At 42.2% G+C, this 22,011-nt stretch overlaps 1 protein-coding gene across 1 annotated transcript in view; it reads left to right on the top strand.

Moving 5' to 3' along the window:
• Positions 1–11,937: 11,937 nt before the first annotated feature.
• Positions 11,938–22,011, top strand: part of LGR4 (leucine rich repeat containing G protein-coupled receptor 4) — a 102,823-nt gene continuing 92,749 nt past the window's right edge. Inside the window, exon 1 of the mRNA XM_043580842.1 lies at positions 11,938–12,669. Within this exon, the coding sequence (XP_043436777.1) occupies positions 12,485–12,669 (185 nt within the window). The 5' untranslated portion in view covers positions 11,938–12,484. The remainder of the gene's footprint in view (positions 12,670–22,011) is intronic.

Below are 22,011 nucleotides of genomic sequence, written 5' to 3'. Positions count from 1 at the left end.
AAATGCATGAAAATGTACCAAGCCACAAGGAGTACAACAAAAAGCATTTATTGTTAGCACTCCGTTTCTTCAAAATGTTTGTAAGCCGGAATACCCATTCTCTGAATCTTTACATTCTGGTTTTGTTACATTCACTATCGTTAATCATTCTGATTTTAATTAAAGAAGTGGTGACCCAGTTTTTTGTACATTTTATATATTTGGTGGCAGATAACCTCTACATGCTGGAATTTTTAAGACTTACTTTATATAGTAAGCAAAAGGTAAATTCATACAGAACCCATTTGTAAATTGTATTCCTTCAATTTTAATTTTTTTTAAAGAGGGCAGTGCTTGATGTCAACAAGGTATGTGTGAGAGCTCCCCTGAGTCTTATCAATTACAGAAGTATATTTTGGACAGTCAAGATTTAGTCCTTTAAAAATGTGTGTGTGTGTGTGTGTGTGTGTGTGTGTGTGTGTGTGTTTAATGTTTTCTCTAGGGAAGGAAGTGTGGATGAATTCTAATTTGTTAAGAGTCTCCAGAATTGAAACCAACATGATAAAAAGAAAATTTAGCTATTGGCTGCTGCTAAGCTCCCCTTATTTGGCCCTTATTTGGCAGTTATGGAAAGTAATTCTAATCAGAGGATAACAAAAACCCAAACTTTAATTTTGTTTTTTATTTGGCAAAAAATGGAATCTGAAAGCATGAAATAGGGGCAGATGTTTATTTCTGGTATCTCTTACTTGACCTAGATTTGAGCCCAGAGTTTAGATGCTATCCAAGTTTGACTTTGGATTTTAAGGTGTTATAGACTGAATTGTGTGCCTCCCAAAAAAGATACCTTGGAGCCTAACCCCTGGTACCTCAGAATGTGACCTTTTTTGGAGATGGAGTCTTTACAGAGTTAATTCAGTTAAAGTGAAGTCATTAGGATGGAACCTAATCCAAAATGGTGAGTGTTCTCATTAAAAAGAGAGAGAAATTTGAATACAGACACACAGGGAGAACACCATGGGAAAATGAATGGGGTGATGCTTCTACAGACCAAAGAACACCAAAAAAAGCCAGCAAACCACCAGAAGCAAGGAGAAAGGCATCAACAGATTCTCCCTCACAGTCCTTAGAAGGAAACAAACCTGTGGACGTGTTGATCTTGGATTTTAGTCTACAGAACTGTGAGAACAAATTTCTCTTATTTAAGCCACATAGTTTGTAGTACTTTATTACAGCAGCCCTAGAAAGCGAATACGCATGAGAATCCTTTGTTTTGGTGGCTTCACCACCAAAAATAGGTACAGAAGCAAAATTAAATGTGACTTCTCCCATGTGTGATAAAAAGGTGTCAAAGTGGTTTTGACTAAAAGAGAATGATATTCCTCACCTTTGAGGGTGAGGGGAATGCTGAGTTCTTTGTTTTCTGTATTTGAAACACTTCCTTAGATTAATGTGCAGATGTTATTGAGCTCGTATATCCAAATGGCCACCTGGCCTTAACTGTCCCCTCCGAACTTCACTTTTTCCTTAGTTTAAGCTTGCCAGTTGTTACCTGGCTGCATCTTTCTCAATTGAAGGACTTTGTAGGAGTTGGCAGTGGCAGGAGAAGATTTAGCACTGAGGAGAGACTTTGTGCACCAGCCCTTGCTCCAAGTGGAATGTGAAGAGAATTTGCCCTTGGCCTGCGGTATTTCACCCTGTGAAGATTTGTGCTGGCTTCCTTAGTGTCTATGTGCCTGATACGAAGCATAAATTCAGCCAGAACCCATTGTGTTGCTCTCTCCTGAAAACTCTTTACTGTGCTTGGGACAGACTCTAAAAATTTTGCCATTATTGAAAAGGTTCTGCATAATCCATTCCCTACTTCCTCTCAAGCCTCATCTCATCCCACTGCTCTACTTGCTGTACCCCACACCAAATACCCCTTGCTGGAAGGTTCTCCCTCTGACTCTCCCACTTGCTACTGCTCCTCACTCAGGTGTACACTGAAGCCACCACCTCTGTTGAGGCTTCTGTTCACTCCATCTAAAGATAGGTTCCTCATCCTCTGTTAATACAGCCATACCTTGTTTATATTATGTACTTAATTTTGTTTCTCCCATTAGAATTTAAGTCCCGTGACAGCAAGAAGGATCACAACTGTGTCTTTACATTTGTACCGCTATCACGTAGCACGGTGATTTGTTCTACCTTGTTGAATTAGCTTACTTTCTGCAATTCCACAAGTGGATCAAGAACTTACACTGGAACTGTATAAAAGCAACGGTTTGCCAGCTGATCTTGATGTTAAATAGTCCAGGAAGGACCAAGATACTAAAGGGATAGTATCTTCATCAATCTTTTATTACCTCAGTCCATTTAACATGCTGGGTCCCATTTGTGGAGGACAACAAATGTTGTTTACTCCTCTATCTTCACTCTTCGTGTGTCTCCAAACATGAGCAGCCTTTCCACTCGCTGCTCCCTCTGCTTGGAATCTCCTTTACCCTCCACTGATACGTATTTGTCTATTTTGTCAGCTCCCTCTCTCCCTGACATCATAAATAACTTGAGGGCAGGCAGGACTTTGTTTTGTTCACTACTGTATATCCAGAGGTGAGAACAGTGTCTAGCATATAGCAGACAATGTTGAGAGAAAAAAAAAAATGGAAGAATGCTATTTTAGCAAGTGAGGACAGGAAAGGTCTCTGAGGAGATGACATTTGAAGAGAAACCTGAATGGTGTGAACAGCAAGCCACCCCTGTGGCTATCTGGGGAGGTGGATTTTTGACAGAGCCCAATAAATAGTATCTCTCTTCCCCACTATGGTTCTGAATATGGCAGGAAGTAAAACAAATGAGTTGGCAATTGGGGACCAAAATGTCCCCTTTATTAATTTTCCATACTACAAATGTTATTGAATGTCTGCCACGTGCCAATCATGTTCTAGGGGACAGGGATACAGAGAACAAAATGAAGCCCTTGTTTCATGGAGCTTCCTATTAGAGACTGGGCAGGTACACACATCTTAATCTTGAGAAACAAGTATGCTTCCTCAAGTTAGCCAGACTGACCCACCTAGTCTGGACCATGACTCAGTTCTCATCTTTCCATCCTGCAGTGGCAGAGTCTGCTCACACCCTAGATGGATATGGGCCGAGCCAAGACATAAATGCTGCTGCTTCCCAGATGACAAACCGATCCTCACTCCATCTCCCATAGAGTGGGTGCTTCCATAAGTAGAAGCAGAAGGAGCCACTGAGATTTAAGACCTAGAAAGTGTGGTATCCCCAGAGCAAAATAGAATCATGAACATAGAAATAATTTTATGAGAAGAATGGTTGGAAACAAAATTTTTAAATTTTTTAAAATTTGCAAATATTGGCAAAATAGGAATTTTATTATAACTATTTTCATTTTAAAACTTATTAAGGAGGGAAGGGGTCAACAGCACACACACACACACCTTTCCCACCTCCCTCTTTCTGTAAATGCATAGAACCTCAAGGGTTAATTACTGTAGATGATCTTTTTCTCCTACCTTTTTATATTTTGCCACAAGATGGCACCAAAGTGCTGTTGTTTCTATTTTAGAAATTTCTAGCAGTTCTTGCTAAAGATCAAGCCAAAGACATAAAAATGTATCTGATCTGGCTCTCGGGTTGGGGAACAGGTGGAAATATGAGAAGACCAGCACCCCTAGAGAGGGCATGGAGACTCCACGCCCTTTCTCCATATGGTGCCCTCTGCATGCCTTCTGTCTGGCTGTTCCTGAGTTCTGTCATCTAGCCCAGCCTAAGCACTCCCCTTGCTGAGGTCTTCTGCCTCCAGACCACCCCGATGTTTTTCCTTGTGACCCTGTGTGTCGTGCGATAACTCCCTCTCCGGAACCTAACTGCTGTTGTAGCCATGTGATTGCCTGAGGATGAAGCCAATACTGAAAAGAGCATAGAGAAGAAATGGAAAGAACCTCAGGTACTTGATGACATCGCTGAGTGGCTAAATCAACCTGCCCTGAGGCCTGACCTCTCTGCAGACTTTGTGCAGTGAGATAATAACCTCTTTTATTGTTTTGGGGGGGGGGGGAAATGTACCTAATCTTTTCTTTTAAATTCAAAATTAATATTTAAATGTATTTCATAAAATGTAAAGCTTTGTAAATGTGGAAACTCTTTCCAACACACCCTAAAAGAAAACAAAACAAACCTATGCAAATTACCAAATTATACAAATATCTACCCTACCATTCAGTATATACGTTGCCAGGGATTGTGTGGACGGAGGATTCATTTAGTATTACTTTAGGGCTTCTACTAAGTATGAACAACTGTAGTTGACTGGAAATTATCTTTGGCTTTCTGCCTCTTGGTTATCTTCACCCGAGCCCAAACAGGATGTTTGATCAAGAGAAAAGTCCTTTCATAGAGGACATGGCACGTTCCTTAAATAAACCAACGACCATCTGAGGCATTGAGATTATCTTGCTTTGTCTGATACTAAATTTATGAAAATTTTTCTCTTTTCTATAAAAATTAAAAACACTAATTAAACCAATTCTAGAGTGGAAAGAGGAATTGACCTAGATATTAGTTCTAGATGTGCCACTTACTACATGTGGCTAATTTAGCTGTCCTCTGTGGGTCTGATTTCTCACTGTTAAATGAGGGGATTTAACATATGCTCTCCAAATTTCTTTCTATTTCTGAGTATTTTAAAGTATCAAGGAGAAAGAGTTTGTCTCCACAGTCGATGGGACTTTCTAACAGCCTGAACTGCTCAAAGATGGACTCAGCTACCAGTGAGGATGTAAATATACTAACCCTTGATTGTATCCAAGAGTGACAGGCATGTGTTACACATTCTTCAGCTTCAGGCAGGTGATTGCCTTCGGGTCCTTTCTAATCCTAAATTTTCTAAATTCCATAAATTAAATTGGATTGGAAGCTGCTTGAAGGGTGGGACCCCCTGTCATATCTTCTTTTGTGAGGTTGCCAGGAAACATACCTCTGACTGTAGGGAGGCTAACTGACTGACAGTCCTACTGGAATATCCTTCACCACATTTTTCCCAGGCTGGACCTAGTCAGTGACTGAGTACAACAGCAAAGGCACTAAGGCAAGTGTGCTCAGGAGACATGGGACTCTTCTAATGGTGATTTTCTCTTGCGGGTCTCCCCATTGGTCTTGCCAAACCTTGGAAGAACGCTACTTTTGTCCAAGACTCACCCAGTCTCTTGTCCTTCCTTCTCTCCTGACCTGGAGTCAAACCTGCATCTCAGTTTCATGGCTTTAAATATCTCCCTCCGTCCCCTCCCCCATTTTCCCTCGGAAACATTTCCCCTAATAAATCTCTTGTGTGAGCAATCCTGTTATCCGTGTTTGCTTCTCAAAGGATCCAAACTTGCACAGTCTCCTAGCAGAGAGTCATAAATTTGGGTGGAGTCTACATCAATCAGGAACTTTTTAAATCTTGAGAATCCAGGGCCTCATCCCAGACCTATGATAGAAGAATCAGTGGAGGTGGAATTTCTATTTTTAAAATCTTCCCCAGGTGATTTACATGTAGACTGTCGTGCATTAATCTCACCTTTTTGTTCCCTAGCAGGGTAGATTCTGAGGGGTAGGTACATGGTAAAAATTCCTCGAAAAAAAAATCCAGAAAATGTTGAAAAGCTTGACAAGTTTGTGCTATTTTGGTATAAAAGGAGCAAACTGGCAAAGTTACTATGTTTCTTTATCACCTCCAGGTCCTCCATTTGTTCCTTCATATTGCAAAAATTTTAAACTTTCCTCATTGTGTTCTACAAAATGAATTTGTATACTTCAACACTAACATGAGACCAAAAAAAAAGAAAGAGAGAGAGAGTTTAGTAAATAGTACCAGATTTTGCCAACCAGACTCCAAGAAGAGCATTTTTGACAGCACCCTAACTTTCAACACTGTTGATCTAGTTTCTGTGGTTTTCTTTGCTCCTTTCTCAGGTAATCTTGACAATTACAGATGGTTGGTAGTTTGCCTGTGTTTTTAAAAGCATTGCCTCTGATTTTTTTTTTTTTATTTCAAAAAAGTTTTTAAAATCATTTTCAAAACCCCTAGGATTGTTAAAGTTTTCACCGTGACTGCCACTCCTTATTTTGAAGACAGTCATGGTAACCATCACTAGACAAAAAGAAAGGTTTTGAAATTACCTAGGAGGTTTTTAATAGTGTCTTTCTTGATACACAATATTAGGTGTCCAGGTCAGGAAAAAAAGAAACTACAGAATATGATACCTTCTCTCTCTGTCTACCCATAGCTTGTCTTTGAGTCTGAATTCTCTTATGGCCGTCTTCTCTAGATCTTTTTTAAGTTTATTTATTTATTTTGAGAGAAAGAGAAAGCATGAATTGGGGAGGGGCAGAGAAAGAGAAAGAGAGAGAATCCCAAGCAGGCTCTGCACTGTGAATACAGAGCCTGATGTGGGGCTTAAACTCATGAACCACGAGATCATGACCAGAGCCAAAGTCAGGCAGTTAACCAACTGAGCCACCAGGTGCCCCTTTCTCTAGGTTTCTTTTCAAATACATTCATGCAGACAAAGAAAAGCTTCCCAGGCTATGTCAGGGTCCATAGCAGAGCTACCCCCAAGTTCTGGTCTTCTGTAAGCACGTTTTATGGGACACAGACATGTTGCATGAAGTTCTTTGAAATATTGTCTCATGCTAGAGTCTTCTTAAAACGTTCAAAGTTTTATCTGGAATTCTGAGAGAGTAAAAAGGAACCCAATTCTGTGACTGAACTTTGTGTTAATTCTTTGGTCTGAACAAATTCTCAGTGTGACTAGGAGATAATCTTTCTGGATTTCTATTCTGTTTTTTTTGTTTTTTGTTTTTTTTTTACTTTTACTTTTCTATCTGTTGCATTTTCTGGCTTCTGTCATGGGTATTTACCTTTGCCTAGTTGTGTTCCTCTTTGTAGTTTATGCGCTTAGGCCTTGGGATCCACGTGTGGTTCTGTCATTCAGAAATTGTTCCCTTGAGGGTCATTCACCTCTTGGGTTAGATTTGAAAGGGAAATTCAGGATAAGCAAATTAGATTTAGAAAGGATTGGGCATGGATAAGAAAACATTTCTGATATTTATTGAAATGTTTTGAAATTTGGGATCAATATGGGTCTTCAGAACTACCAGAAAGGACCTCTGACCCCAGGATATGCAACCAGGCCAAGAAACTAAGAACTCTTTGGCGATGTCCTGAAAAGGGGTGACTTCCAGAATGGCCGTCAGTCAGTCACACGGGAAGCCTTATGCCGGTCCTCACATTCCAAGATCTATCAGTTCTGCACATGTGGCAGTAGAGGAAAGGAGGTCAGAAGCCCACATTTGGTCACAAATGCAACTTAAAAGGATGTTTTTAATTTGTCAACAATTTTACATTGTTGTTTTTGTGCTTCAAAATGATTGCTATTTTAAATTATCCCTAAAAACTAGGTCCTGTGCACAAGAGGACCACTCTAGGGACCTTGAAACACAGAAGAAAAGGACAAGTGGGTGAAAGCACCTATTTGAGACCAAGGTAGAAAGATTGTAAGCCTCTGAGCCAGTGTGGGAGCTCCTCCATCCTAAGGCCCCAGATGCAAATGTGGAAGAATCAGAGCATAGAAACAATAGCATTTATCTTGAGGATTCAAACTGGATACATACCAGATACCTGATGGGTGTGATATGTTTTCTTTATCCCCTGAATTGCTCACAGTTTGAAATGTTCATATATGTATACACACATAAAGATACCCATTTATATGTTTGTGTGTATATATAAACACATATATATTTAATATACATATTCAGCTTCTAACTTTGAGTGGTGGTTTGGCACCCTTGCTTTTATAAAGTCGGTAGCTATTTTTCATCAGTCATGTGATTGTCTTAGGTCAAATATATTTGGGGTGCCTTTTGGATGGAGAATTAGATAAACCCTAAGTGCCCCAGGACTCTTTCTGGCATTCATTCCAGAAAGAGGGTCATTTTTTTGCCTTGCAATTTGTTCTTTTTAGCTCATTCTGCAATAAAATCATCAGCACGAGCTCACTCCAGAGACAAGAAATTATAAAGTGCTTGATCTCAACTTGCAAGAAAAGATGGTCACCTTTGAGGTATGTCCCTGTGAATTTTACATAATCCTACAAATGGTTTTCAAAAATAATCTGATCTCAATAAGGGATTAGCACCTATAAAACAAGACTGGTAAACTGTGGCCAATGGGCCAGAACTAGTCCAACATCTATTTTTGCCCAAAAAGTTTTATTGGAACACAGCTATGTCTATTTGTTTATGTATTATTTATGGTGACTTTTATGCTACAATGACAGAGTTGAATAACTGTGACAGAGACCATATGGCTGACAAAGCCCAAAGTATTTACTATCTGGCCCTAAACAATAAAAGCAGATATGAAGGACCCAATAGAAAACAAACAGGCAAAGGAAATGAATAGGCAATGTACCGAAGAACACACTGGAACATTCAATAAATGCATGAAAAGATGCAGCTGTAATCAGGGGAATTCAAATTTAAAGTACACTGAGATTGCATTTCATATGCATCAGATCTGCAAATATTTAAGTCTTACAACATCAGGTGTTGGTGGGATATAGAGTAATGGGAATTTTTATTCTCTGCTGCCAGAAGCACAAGTAGGTACGATCACATTTGAAAGCAATTTGACAACATCCGATAATGGTGAGTGCATATAATCCACCCCTACACACACACACACATGCACACACATATAAAGGAAATGCATATTGGAGAAACTCTTGCAGGTATGAACAAAGGATACAAGAATATTCATGGTAGCGTTGTTAGAAAAAATAGAAATAAGCTTAATATTAACAATAGAATAGATATATACTGAGTACATTCTTTAAACGGAACACTGTATTAGTAATAAAAATGAACTCATAATAGCCACATAGATCACAGGCTGCATGAAAAAAAGCAAGTTGTACAGGAGTACAGAATGATATTATTTATATTTGCAAAACAATGCTATATGTTATTTAGGGATACACACATAAGAAAAGTATGAAAATGCTGAAAATATTCATGGGAATTAACTACAAAGTTTAGGAAAGTAGCTGACTTCTCAGGTGGAAAAACATTGGAGAGAGATACAAAGGGAGCTTTGAATACATTTGTAACATTTTGTTTCTGTTTGTCTTTAATATTTATTTTAATGTTTGTTTGTTTATTTATTTATTTTGAGAGAGAGAATGTGCAAGCAGGGGAGGGGCAGATAGAGAGGGGTACAGAGGATCTGAGATGGGCCCTGTGCTGACAGCAGACAACCTGATGTGGGGCTTGAACTCACGAAGCAGAATGACCTGAGCCAAAGTCAGATGCTTAACCAACTGAGCCACCCAGGTGCCCCATGTAAGATTTTGTTTCTTAAGCTGATTGCTGTGAATTCTGATTTTTGTTCTTTTTGTAAATTAGAAGTAATTCACACAAAAAAATGAAATTCAATCATTATAGCATTATGGGGGAATCCCCACAATCTCCCTGTTTTTATTTCTGTAATGGGGCACCTTCGCCCAGCAGGCAGAGCCTCTGTATACCCTTATACAGTCTCCATATTTGGGCAAAAATCAATCAATCAATCAATCAATCAATCAATCAATCCGTATAATACACAATTCTCATTTTAAAGCAGCAAAAGAAAGTGAAATCTTGGCAAGAAAAATTCTGTCATCTTTCCATGTTGTTATAAAAGAGCAATCTTGCGGGGCGCCTGGGTGGCACAGTTGGTTAAGCGTCGGACTTCAGCCAGGTCACGATCTCGCGGTCCGTGAGTTCGAGCCCCGCGTCAGGCTCTGGGCTGATGGCTCAGAGCCTGGAGCCTGTTTCCGATTCTGTGTCTCCCTCTCTCTCTGCCCCTCCCCCGTTCATGCTCTGTCTCTCTCTCTCCCAAAAATAAAATAAAACGTTGAAAAAAAAAAAGTAAAAAAAAAAAAAAGTAAAAAAAAAAAAAAGTAAAAAAAAAAAAAAGTAAAAAAAAAAAAGAGCAATCTTGGGGCGCGTGGGTGGCTCAGTCAGTTGAGTGTCCTACTTCGGCTCAGGTCATAATCTCACGGTTCGTGAGTTCGAGCCCCACGTCAGGCTCTGTGCTGACAGCTCAGAGCCTGGAGCCTGCTTCAGATTCTGTGTCTCCCAATCTCTCTGCCCCTAACCCACTCTCATTCTGTCTCTGTCTCTCTCAAAAATAAATAAAAATAAATAAATAAATAAATAAATAAATAAATAAAAGAGCGATCTTAAGAGAATCAACTAAAGAAACCAAATTTACAATTTTGCCTCACTTCACTTGCTCCTGAGAGCTGCTAGAAAATAATGGAAATGATTTAGACAATGGGCACCAATTTAGGGAAGGCTCCAAGGGCATCAGACAAGGGCACAGGAGCCCAGGTTGCTCTGTGATGATCTTAGGCAGAGTACAATACCAGAGAGCTTCAGATTTCTTATCTATAAAACCAGAGGGTTGTCCATCTGTCTTTACGTTCTCTTTCAGACCCACAATTAGAGGAAATATGTCATTCCTAAAATCTTGAAGTCAAGGCATGTTTATATTTATTGACTTTCTAGCATATAAATAAATTTATTGTATATTAGTCGCGTGTCCAACTGGGCATTATTTTTTATTTTTTTTTCAACTTTTTTTTGGGGGGGGGAACAGAGAGAGACAGAGCATGAACGGGGGAGGGGCAGAGAGAGAGGGAGACACAGAATCGGAAACAGGCTCCAGGCTCCAGAGCCATCAGCCCAGAGCCTGACGCGGGGCTCGAACTCACGGACCGCGAGATCGTGACCTGGCTGAAGTCGGACGCTTAACCGACTGTGCCACCCAGGCTCCCCTGGGCATTATTTTTTAAAGATAAACTCTCAAATGCAAAGATGATAGCAAGGTTTCATTTTAAACTTCTTAGGTCCGTTATCAATTTATTTCCATTTTCCTTAATTTTACTTAGGTGACATGAACGGTAAACTATAAACTAGTGGCATTTTAAACCCTGTCTGCCTTAAAGCATTCATGAAAAATGTCTCTAATGTAGAGTAAAATAACTTGAAGGCATAGTGGAAAGTAAGAAAGGAGGTGCCCACAAAGCAGAATAATGATTCTATGGGGTCTATTAAGCCACAAAAGTCTACAAGAGAAAGGAATGCTGATAATTACCTGACACCAAAGTTGCTGCTGGCTTCTCAGTGGTAGTCATCTAGCACTCAAATGTTTTCTTGTCTGGAGACAGTGTCCCGTGTTCAGAAACATCACCTCTTTTGCCCCTTACAAGATTACTGGGTTTTAGGATTTTACAGTACGTGAGAAAACAGTCTGAATCAAGATCACCAAAACTATGTAACGTCGCGGGTTAACCGCTCACATGTAGCCTCCCATACTAACGTGCATATCAACACAGGTATAAAGATCCCAGGTGAAGTGACAGGCTTGTGGGGGTACACCGCTTTAATTCAATACATAGCTAACACTTAACTCTGTTAGATTAAGGGAGGCTTGCCCCCTGCTCTTCAAAATCTTTCTTCCATTTCCACAGCTCCCAAAGTCCTCACCCTTTGGGAACAGTGGAGAGTCATTTGAAACTTAACTGAACGCTGGAGGCAAGTTCTAGTTTTCAGGTCGTCCAATTTAGGAGATCCAGTTTCTGCAGAGGGAAGAAGACGGGTGGGGGAGGGAAAAAAACAGAGTCTACATATTCAGATCCTTCTACCTTCCATTCACGACCTGCCACACACATCTGGCCAAACCAGGGATTTTTGCCTTGAACCACCACCACCACCACCACCACCACCACCACCTTGTCACTCACGCCCGATAAACACGCCCCTCTGGTCCTACTCTTGGCCTGTGGCGGCTCCCCTCCTTGCATAGTAATGAGCTCGAGACCTCCGCGGGCCAATGGCGCTCCGGGAGAAGGGTTAGTTTTGCATGTACCTAAGTGATTTGCATAACCCAGCGGCCGGGGGCTTGGGAACCCGAGCGTGCAACCCTAGAAGGGAAAAGGACGGGAGGAGATTGAGCCGCGGCGGCGAGAGAGCGAGCAGGAGCCTGGGTGTTTGTACGAGAGCCGGGCGGGGGCTGGGGCGAGGGGCCGGCATGGCTGAAGGCTGCGCTCCGCAACCTTGAAGAGCGGCTGCGGCGGGAGGCCGGGGACGGGGCGGCGGGTACGATGGCAGAGCGCGGCCCCCGCAGCTGCGCACGGCCGGGCCGGCTGGCCTGAGCCGCCGGACGAGCGGGGCTGCCTCTGCGCTTCCATGGAGCAGCGGGAAGGGCGAAACTCCGGAGCGCCGCGTCCCTGCGCTGCTGCCGCGGACTGTTGAAGGGGCCCAGCCCGCGCGACCGCCGAGAGGGGAGAGCCCCCGCCCCAGCCCGCAGGCCGGCCGCCCCGGGGCGGCGGGGGGCGTCGGAGGGCAGCGGAGGCGCGCCGAGCGAGCCGCGCCGCGGGAGAGGCCGGCGCAGGAGGCGGCCGCAGCAATGCCGGGCCCGCTGGGGCTACTCTGCTTCCTCGCCCTGGGGCTGCGCGGCTCGGCCGAGCCCAGCGGCGCGGCGCCGCCTCTCTGCGCGGCGCCCTGCAGCTGCGACGGCGACCGTCGGGTGGACTGCTCCGGGAAGGGGCTGACGGCAGTGCCCGAGGGGCTCAGCGCCTTCACCCAAGCGCTGTGAGTGCCGGGGTCCGGGTGCCGGGGAGGGGGGCAGACGGCTGTTGGGGGGGGGGCGGAGCCGGTGGTCAATCCCACCCCACCCACCCACAAGCGTCCCGAGGACTGGGGCGCGGGTCACCTGTGTGTGGGGTGCTGGGCACCCACTCCTGCACGGCGGGCTTTACAAACTGTGCCAGCCCGTGTCCGAGCCGCGAGTGGCTCTTTTTCCTAGACTTTTAGGGCACAGTCACCGCCCCCCCCTCCCAAGTGCATCTGGGGCCAAGCCGGAGGGTGGAATCTGGAAACGCTTGCCCCTGTCAGCCTTTTCAGGAGACCTTCCCTTCTCACGCGGGGCCCCGCTCAGCTGGCGACAGCTTCGCAACGCGCAGGCTGAGGGCGCCTAGAACTTGGCCTGAGTCTGCAGACCTAGGCACGCTTCGTGGGGGAAACACCTGGAGCCTTCAGGGTTCCAGCATGAGGGGAGAAGACACCCCTGTGCCAATGTACAGGGCGAATCCCCTTCCAGTTTGGCCTCATCCAGGTAGAGCGACTTGGCACCTCGGTCCAGTTCCGCTCTGGACTCACCGACTAACGCCCAGGGTTCCGGAGCGCGCGGGGGAACCGGGTAAAAACAAGACAGGAGGAGGGGGAGGAAACTGCAGGTTTCTTTTGGTGAAAATACTCTCCTCACCCAACTAGGCCTTTTAAAGAAGGAATGCTGACCTGAAGTACAGGCTGTTGAAAGAAAATCAAAGTTCCGGAGCATAGAATCTGCCCAACCAGAATGGAAGGCGGCAGTTTTCTCTTGTACCTTTCTTTTGAGCTGCCTGAGGCTGGGAAGGCCACTCAGATGGTTCTGACTTCTAAAATCCCCCCTCCTCAAAGGGGGACCTGAGGCTTTAGACATTCCCTTCAGAAAAGCAGAGGACTCTGAAATAGGTGTTGTAGGTGGTATTGGCAAATACCGCCAATAGAGAAAGAATAGGGTAATTGAATGCAGGGCTTGGTGTGCGCACTGGCTCTTGTGTTGTGTGGCCAGAGTGATTCAATCAAGAGCCATGAAAGAGCTGTTTGAGAGAGGACGGGATTCTGAGAGGTCCTTGGGTGAAGGGAATTTCCTTTTACCTTACGACCAAGGAAAAGGAACTCTGAGAAATAAACAATGTTAAAGGAATAACTGACCCTGTGAAGACATCCTTTCTGTGCAGGCCAAAGCATTGCTGTGTTTCCAGGTGGGTTCAGCTTATTGCTGTCTGCCAGTGGGGTTTTATTGAGGATTGCAGTCTGTTGCCTTAAACCTGTCTCATTCTTTGCCTCCAGCTCCCCCTCTTTATTTTTCCTGTGTCACGTGTTCGTTATGTATTTGAAGTCATTTTCCTCCAGTATGGTGGAGCTGAACTTTTCACTGAAAGAAATTAATTTTGCAGTGAAGAGCGGTGTGCCCACAAACAGGTACATTACACCGGCAGGTTTGCGTGGGACCCGGGAGCAGTGAGGGAAAGAAGATTGAGTAGAGGAGATAGGGCTGGTTTTCTTTTCTTTCTTTTTTTTTTTTTTTTCCTGTTCTCGTGAAACTTAGGGAATTCATGCAGCAGAGATTCCTTACCTGAAACCTCTCAAGCCCCTCTATTCATAGAAAGCCATGTTTTTACTATTTTGACCAGTTGTAAAGACCTTGTTTAGCAGATTTTCCCAGTTTTGATGGGTAGACTTGTCCCATAAGGAGAGGGACTGTTTTACATTAGTGCCTAAAACCACAAAGAAATGTTACATTTTTAAGAGAGCATGCTGCTGTGTAGAGCATCTTCCTTTAGAACTCACTGGAGGTGGTAAAATGCTCTCTTCTCGACGTGGAGCCTTTACAGAACTTACTGTTCAAGGCATGGGAAACAAAAATCATTGGCACCTGTCCCCATTAGATCGTCTAAACTAGCACCATCATGGCACTTCCTGAGCTGCTGTGGTGAGCAAATGTGTAACATTTTCCTCTTCCACTTGTGACCTATAGCCAGAGTATACAGATAACTCCTTATTTCATTCCCAGTACTCATCATTTCATCCTCAAAAGTATATATTGTGTGAGTACCCCATTTATAGGGCATTTCAAGGGCAGTGTGTTTGCATTTTGGGAAACCAGCTAGTCCAAGTGAATCTCAAAGGCCATGTTGAGCATGGGCACGTACTGTCGGTTTACACACTCCAATTGATTTGCAATCACCTGGGGTCTTTTCCCAAGTATGTCTGATCTGTTGTCCCACTGTAGCTTTAGTGAGCCACACACACCAAAGGATTAGATCCACGGTCCCAAACTTTTGTTTACCTAGTCCTAATTTCTGGAGCATGTACACCCATAAAATTACACAGATACAAGTTAAAAAGATGAGAAAGATTGATTAATCAGAGTGATTTTATTTTCTTCTCCTGGCTCAATGGTGTAACATCCTCCCCTCTGCCGGGGGGAATGAATGCATCCCACGTTGGAGACCCTGGGCTGACAAAGAGCAGAGCTTTTATTTTACTCGGCTTGGAGTCCACAGAGCCTGGTACACAGCAGGCACTTAAAAATGTTGCAGTGATTAGAGAGGAACTTAATGCCACACTGAGGGAAGAGTCGGGGCTTGGGATTCAGACATCATTCCCACACAAGATTGCCAAATTCAGCGTTCTCAGCATTTAGTCTTTTGTCCAGATTTGAGGAGGCCCCAGAGAGAGGATACCCGCGTCTTCTCCTTCAGGCTCGTTTAAACTTGTTCAGTCCAACAGTGTCTATTTCCTGCTGAAAGCTGCTTTATCCGAGTCTGGGGGCAGAGTCAGACATAATCTCAGTATTGTTGATGGGATTCCTGTGTTCACACTATTTGCTGCACCTGTAGTGATTATTTATGTTTTGCAATAGCAGTTCTCAATCCTGTGTCACAATGCACTGGCTTGTCACAATTCACCCCGCGGTGTTTTGAGGGAAGTAACCTTACTAGTATTAAAATTCCAAAGTTTATTTTATCAGAGGGATTCAAGGCTATTCCTATATTAATGGTAATAGGTCACTCTGAATCACCTACACTCCCAGAATCTAGACTGTGGGGAGAGAGGGATGAAATCACAGAGGTGGTGGGGAGGGGTTTGCATATGTGTGTTCTCTGGTTTATGTGTGGTTACCTTGACGTCTGGAAGCCGTCTGGAAGAGTATAGGTTTCCACATCCTAGATTATGTCTGGTGACCAGTTTTAAGACCACACAGGCTGTTTGCGTGGCTTTGATCCCTTGGTTTGTCCTTACCATGCCACTAAATATTATGTGGCCTTGGGCAAGTCATTCTCCCTTCTTTTCTTTTCTTTTTTATTTAGTAACCATTTCCTCATCTGAAAAAATGAAATAATTGGATTCACTAGATTACATCTAAGGCTGCTTGTAGCTCCCAGAAGTTCTAATTTATAATTCTCACATAATTTTAGGATGGCAAGCTGTCGATAATGTTATGATCCTCTCATAAAAGATCCCAGGAGCAGCAGGATTTTGTTCTATGTGAAGTTGCTCAAGCCTCTTCATTACCACTCACTTGGAGGAGGAGTTCTTTGTGTTTAGAAGTGTGTGTTAGGAAATTTGCCATGGAGACTTGCTGCAGAATGCATGACTGGCTAAGGCGCTTTGCTAGGGTAGAATAGCCTTGCTTGTTTCCTGTGGGTATGGCTTAACACTTGGAAAATAAAATCATTCGGTTTCAGTAATTTGGATACTGTACAAAAAGTTACTCAACGTCCTCACTTCCATATAATTAGTCATAATCTCTCCAACCTTCCCAGTGTGTGTACCCTGTACGTTGGGCAGGTTATCGAGCTTTCTGTACAGAATTCATGGTTACCGAAGAGGCTTTGAAGTGTTTTTAAAAATAACCTGTTGCTTTTTTTTCTGTTGGAAGCATCATCTCAGATTCTTCCTTAAGATGTGCTTTTTTTTTTTTCACTATGTGCTTTTTTTTTTTTTTTCACTACATCAAATACGTTTCTTCTTTTAATAGTATCACTTGAAAGTATTTTCTTATGCTTACTCCGATGTCTACTGTATACTCAGGCAGGTCAGTCATTAGTGGTAAATATTTGTATCTTTCTTGATGGTAGAGTTTTGATATCCCTCGATACCTGAATTATTTTAATGTTAGTTTGTGTGGTGGGTCTTTCTAGAGATGTATTATTATCTCCTACAATTGAACTTTCTGCTAAATGAGGCCAACACATGAACATCTTTAAGTATAGATCCTTTATTTTTACAAACTAATGAACTACTGGGTTCTCTTTAAATACAAGAGAAGAAAGAGCATTCTGCTGGGCATATGGAGAGCCATTTCCAGACCTGCCCGCAAATCACACAAGTGACCTTGAGCTCGTGACATGCTTAACCCCTCAGGGCCTTGGTTTCTTCACCTGTAGAACAAGAAAATAAACAACTCTTAACTGCCAAGAGTTTTCTTTCTCTTGAATTTGATTATTATTTTTTATACATTTCTTGCATCCTGTCTGTTAAGGGAAGTATATGGTCTAAATCATGGAATCTCTCACCCACCCAGGAAGCTTCTGCATTTGTCCCAACTCTCCTGGCATATTTCCATTGAATGGGGAACTCACTGCCTTCTGGAGGCAACAATGTGCTGGGTGTGGTCTGAACAATACCTAGGACTTGAACGCTAATTATCATTGGGAGCCCCTAAAGGTTTTGCAGTAACCACTAATGTTTTATGATTTCTAGCCGAACCAAATGCTAGTGACAGTTATGGTATCAAGCATTTAAAGTCCAGGCACTTGGCTCTCAACATTAGAATTGTAAGGTAACATTTGACAACTTAATCTCTTAGGGAAGATCAAAGTTTTGTACTGGTAGGTGGATCCAGGCAAGTTTAGGCATTTTCTTGGCCTCTGTCAGTTATCTCTCAAATTCTTATTTTAGTCATCTTTATAATAGCAAAAGTACTGACAGCCTGCAAGTTTGGAGTTTGGTTTCTGGTCTCCCTGTTTGCACCTATACCTTCGTTCCCATTTTTCTGATCAGTAAATAGTGGATTTTGGATTAGATGATGGCACAGATCTCTGACTGCTTTGAATTTCTCTGAACCTGTGTCAACTATTAGGCAAGTAAAGTTCTAGGAATCCTTTAGTGATTCATTGAATTTTTTCTAAGACTGTCTCTCACTTTTTCTCTATAAAAAAGGTATAAATTTCCATAAAAGTACAATGTCTGTTGGTATACCTGGGTTAAAAGTTAAACCCTGCCAGATGTGCCTTTCACTCTGAAAAATGTAACTAATATAACTCAGAGTGTTCTTGATAAGATAGCTTTGCTCTTTTAATTTTTCAAGCTCGATCTCAAGGTTTTGGCTTTAGAAGGGTGTTATCCAGCTTGCTTTTAGCTGTCTTGGTCAGCCTTCAAGCTTTTGACAATGCTAACAGCTTTTCACATATATAAAGAATATGGATAACTCTTTCCTTTTTGCCCCCAACGTTGTTCAGTGAGCTGCAGCGTTTTTTTTTAGAGCTTCACTAAGATGATAAAATCCTCTATTTTTAAGTCCTGCCAGGGAAGAATAAAATGCTAGGGCATTTAGCAAGTTAGTACTCTTACCCAAATGGCTAATTTGTCTGCTTTTCTAGGCATTTATTTTGTGTTTAAGTACTTGATGGTCACACTGTAGGCCAGGTAGCAGCCCTATGGTCTGAAGCTGGGTGAGTTCCAAACTGAGTTTAGAAATCAGGCTTAGCAAGAGACAGATCGTGATTTTATAGTTCATAGACATTTAATAACCTCAATTTCTAAAGACTTTAGCAAGTTTGTACTCCAGTCCCCCTTTTAAATGGCAAGGTATAATTATGTGGTCGTCTACTCTGGATTTACCCACCCATAGACAAGTATTTGTTGTTAAACAGTGTAGATGCCCAGCACTCTGTTTAGCACGGTCCTTCCAGTGTAATGAAGTCAAAATTCTGAAAGTTTGGAGTGGTTGTTTTCAGTCTCTAAAGCGTGTTTTGATACCATTACATCTCTTAATTGTCAAAAGCACTTGCCCTCGGCACTGAGTCGACAGCAAGATTTGGCATTGGGTGTCTCTTTTTTTAGATGCAGGTGATTGAGGTTCAGGAATGCCCTTCTAAGAGTCCATGTCCAAGAAATGAACGTCTTTGAAAAATACTTTTTTCTGGGGGTGCCTGGGTGGCTCAGTTGATTGAGCGCCCGACTTCAGCTCAGGTCATGATCCATTGGTTTATGAGTTCGAGCCCCACATCGGCTCTGTGCTGACAGCTCAGAGTCTGGAGCCTGCTTCGGATCTTTGTCTCCCTCTCTCTCTGTCCCTAACCCACTTGCATTCTGTCTCTGTCTCTCTTAAAAATAAATAAACGTTAAAAAAAATAAAAAAAAAATATTTTTCTGGTTCTCCTAGCGTTACTGTACTGAAAGAGCTTATGGGGAAGGCATCGAACCACCCCTCTGTGGCAACATGTTGGCCCATAACAATGTAAGAATAGCCTTGTAAGGAAATGTAAACCATAGATATTTTGGGAGGCGGCTGGGCCATGTATCCCAGGCTGGTCTGATGTCTGTGCTGGTGAGAAACTTGTGGAGGAAACATATCTAATATATTTCAAGTTATTTAATGACTCTTTACCCTTCATATTTAATTTGTTTTTACATATTCAGAATCAAGACAAGTAAAAGGTTGTGGAAGCCCCATTGGCTACTTTTTCTTTTCCTCTATTTTGACAATAGAATGTAGCCTTTTATTTATTTTTTTTAGCAAAGTTTTAAATATAAAGTTGACCATTGAAAGAATGAAAATATTAGTGCACCTTGACAACAAAATATTTTTTGATACTTGAATCAGATTTCAGAAGCCCATATCCAGAAAAATCATGAGTTAGAGTCTTCACAGTCCCGTACATTTTTAAGGTTTTATTTGAGGAAAATTTTCCCTCCTAAGAAGAGTGATGTAAATTTGGCTGGGAGATGATACCTTCAGCTTGGAGCTGTACTAGGCAGGGCTGAGGAATGAGTCTCACTTCTCCATTCCCCTCAGGCGGTGAAGTTCATCCAGGCAGTTTCTAGTAGGAACTGAAGACAGTAACTTAGTACAAGTGGGTGACATCAAAACATCCCTGAAGATCTTGATTGGAACTGTTTTCCCAGGAGGACGGGTAGATGTCCTCATTCTCACTCCTGTCAAGGTTCTTAGGTATAGGGGGTGTGCTTCTAAGTTGGCAGTCCTTTCTCTGAAACTCTAGAGATTGGGTGGTGCTGTTGATTAAATTCTGGGTTTCCCCTATTTTCCTAAGGGAAAATGCTAAGAGGCTCTTGGAGAAACTACATGGATCATAGGAGAAGGGCTCAGCAGATGAGATTTTTCCAGGAGGGAAGAGACCTGTGGTGGCCACTCTGTTTTATGTTGTCCCCCTTCCTGTGTGGTGGAAGCCATATCAGCTGCTTTCCTGTGGGAGAATTCTCCAGAGAAGGAGAGCATGAGCTCTTGAATGATTTACACCTTAGGAACTCTGTTTTAAGGTCTACAGACTCTTGGGGCGCCTGGCTGGCTCACTCGGTAGACCATGCGACTTTTGATCTCAGAGTTGTGAGTTCAAGCCCTACTTTGGGCATAGAATTTACTGTTAAAAAAAAAATCTACTGACTCTTTGGAGTTGGGGGGTGAGAAAAAACGTCAACTAACCTTTAGGTTTCTTACTGTTCTAGAAGACTTTTCAAACACTCTTCTGTTTTAGGCACTAGATCCACCTAGTCTTGGCATATTCCAAAGTGATAACTGCCTTTTAGTTCTCTTCAAACTTTCCTTATCTCACATAAATTGAAGCACAGACAGAATGTGTATACAATATGATCAGAATTAATTAGGAGATTTCAAGTGCATTTAATACACTTCAAATATTTTCGTATCATGTTTTAAAAAAATACACATTATGGGTTTACTGATATTTAGCAGTTTATAATAATCAGTTTTCATCCTTTCTCTGCTACTTCTGGTAGTTCATTTGATTAGTTTATTCAATTTTTATTTAATTATTTACTTTTTAAAATTTTTTTCATTTCATTCTTTTTTTTTTTTCTTTTTTTAAATCTTAGTATTTTCCTATCTTTGTAAGAAAGAAACTTTTCTTGTTGGCCTTCTGTTCTTTCCAAGGTCATTTTAAGTCCATGGTCACTAATCCAGCTCTTTATGTCAGAGTCTTCTTTTTATAGGCCTATCTTTATGAACAGGCCTTCAAAAATGACTTTGTTTCTGAGAGTATGGCACAAGGAATCATGACCTCGAGTTCCCAAATCAGTGTGGGCATGTCATGTAGCCACTTTGAATTGGCTTTTCCATCTGCAAAAAGAGGTAAGTTCACTTTATCTTCGAGGGTGACATGTAGGAAACTTCAGCATGACCTGTTTGAGTGACGGCAAGGACCCGATTTGTTGTCCTTTCTTTTGGGAGTGACTAAGCCATTGCATGTGTGTGTGAATCCTATTTCTCTTGTTCTTTGAATGTATACTAGGTCCACAGGCTGTTGTAGACTTCATAAGTGAGCTATTGTGCTGATGGAAAAAATGTCTACTTATCTGGCTGATCATTTTCATTCAAAAAACTGTAAAGATCTTGGAGAGAAAGTAGTGTATACACTTTTGTCAAGATCTCCTCTCTTAGGTGGTGCTACTGCCTTTCTAACAAGAAAGCCTCATTTCTGGGGTGAGGGAAGGAGTTACAGTTTCTCCTGAGGAGAGAGCTCGGGGGGGGGGGGGGGGCACGGGAATCGTGTTGGCTCCCCTGGGTCTCTGTGATTCCAACAGCACTGGTCCAGTAGAAAGGTGCTGTCCTAACAGGGGACACAGTTTTTTCTCCTCACAGCCAATAGGCATGTAACCTTAGGCAGTGTCAGTGTGATCTTTAGATTCAAATTTTCTACTTCCAGACTTTGGAACACAGGATTTTCATTAAACCATGCCTAACTCTTTGGGAAGCCTCATGCCAAAGCATGCCTTCTGTAGTTTCTCAGATCATTTTCCATGTTGGGGATAGATGAGATTTACTCAGGATTGACACTTTTACTGCATTCTTTTTTCTTCATATCACGTTCTTTCTAGAAACATTCAGATGATGAGAGAACTTTTTAAGTACTTTGAAAATGGCATTTTATTGGTTATTTAGATACCTGTATATTCCTTTTTACATTTGAGATTAATGCTCGAGTTTTGTAGATAAAGAGAAGCTTATTATCTTAAAAGTAATTTTAGAGCCCATATCCATTCTTTAAGATCTTTTGCATTTCTAAAAAGTTAGATGGCATTCTTGTTAAGCAGCTAGATCATTCTCAGAAACTTTAAAAACTT

Source organism: Prionailurus bengalensis, chromosome D1, assembly GCF_016509475.1.
Source record: "Prionailurus bengalensis isolate Pbe53 chromosome D1, Fcat_Pben_1.1_paternal_pri, whole genome shotgun sequence".
NCBI classification, from domain to species: Eukaryota; Metazoa; Chordata; class Mammalia; order Carnivora; family Felidae; genus Prionailurus; species Prionailurus bengalensis.
This window is presented reverse-complemented; position numbering and strand designations above follow the sequence as displayed.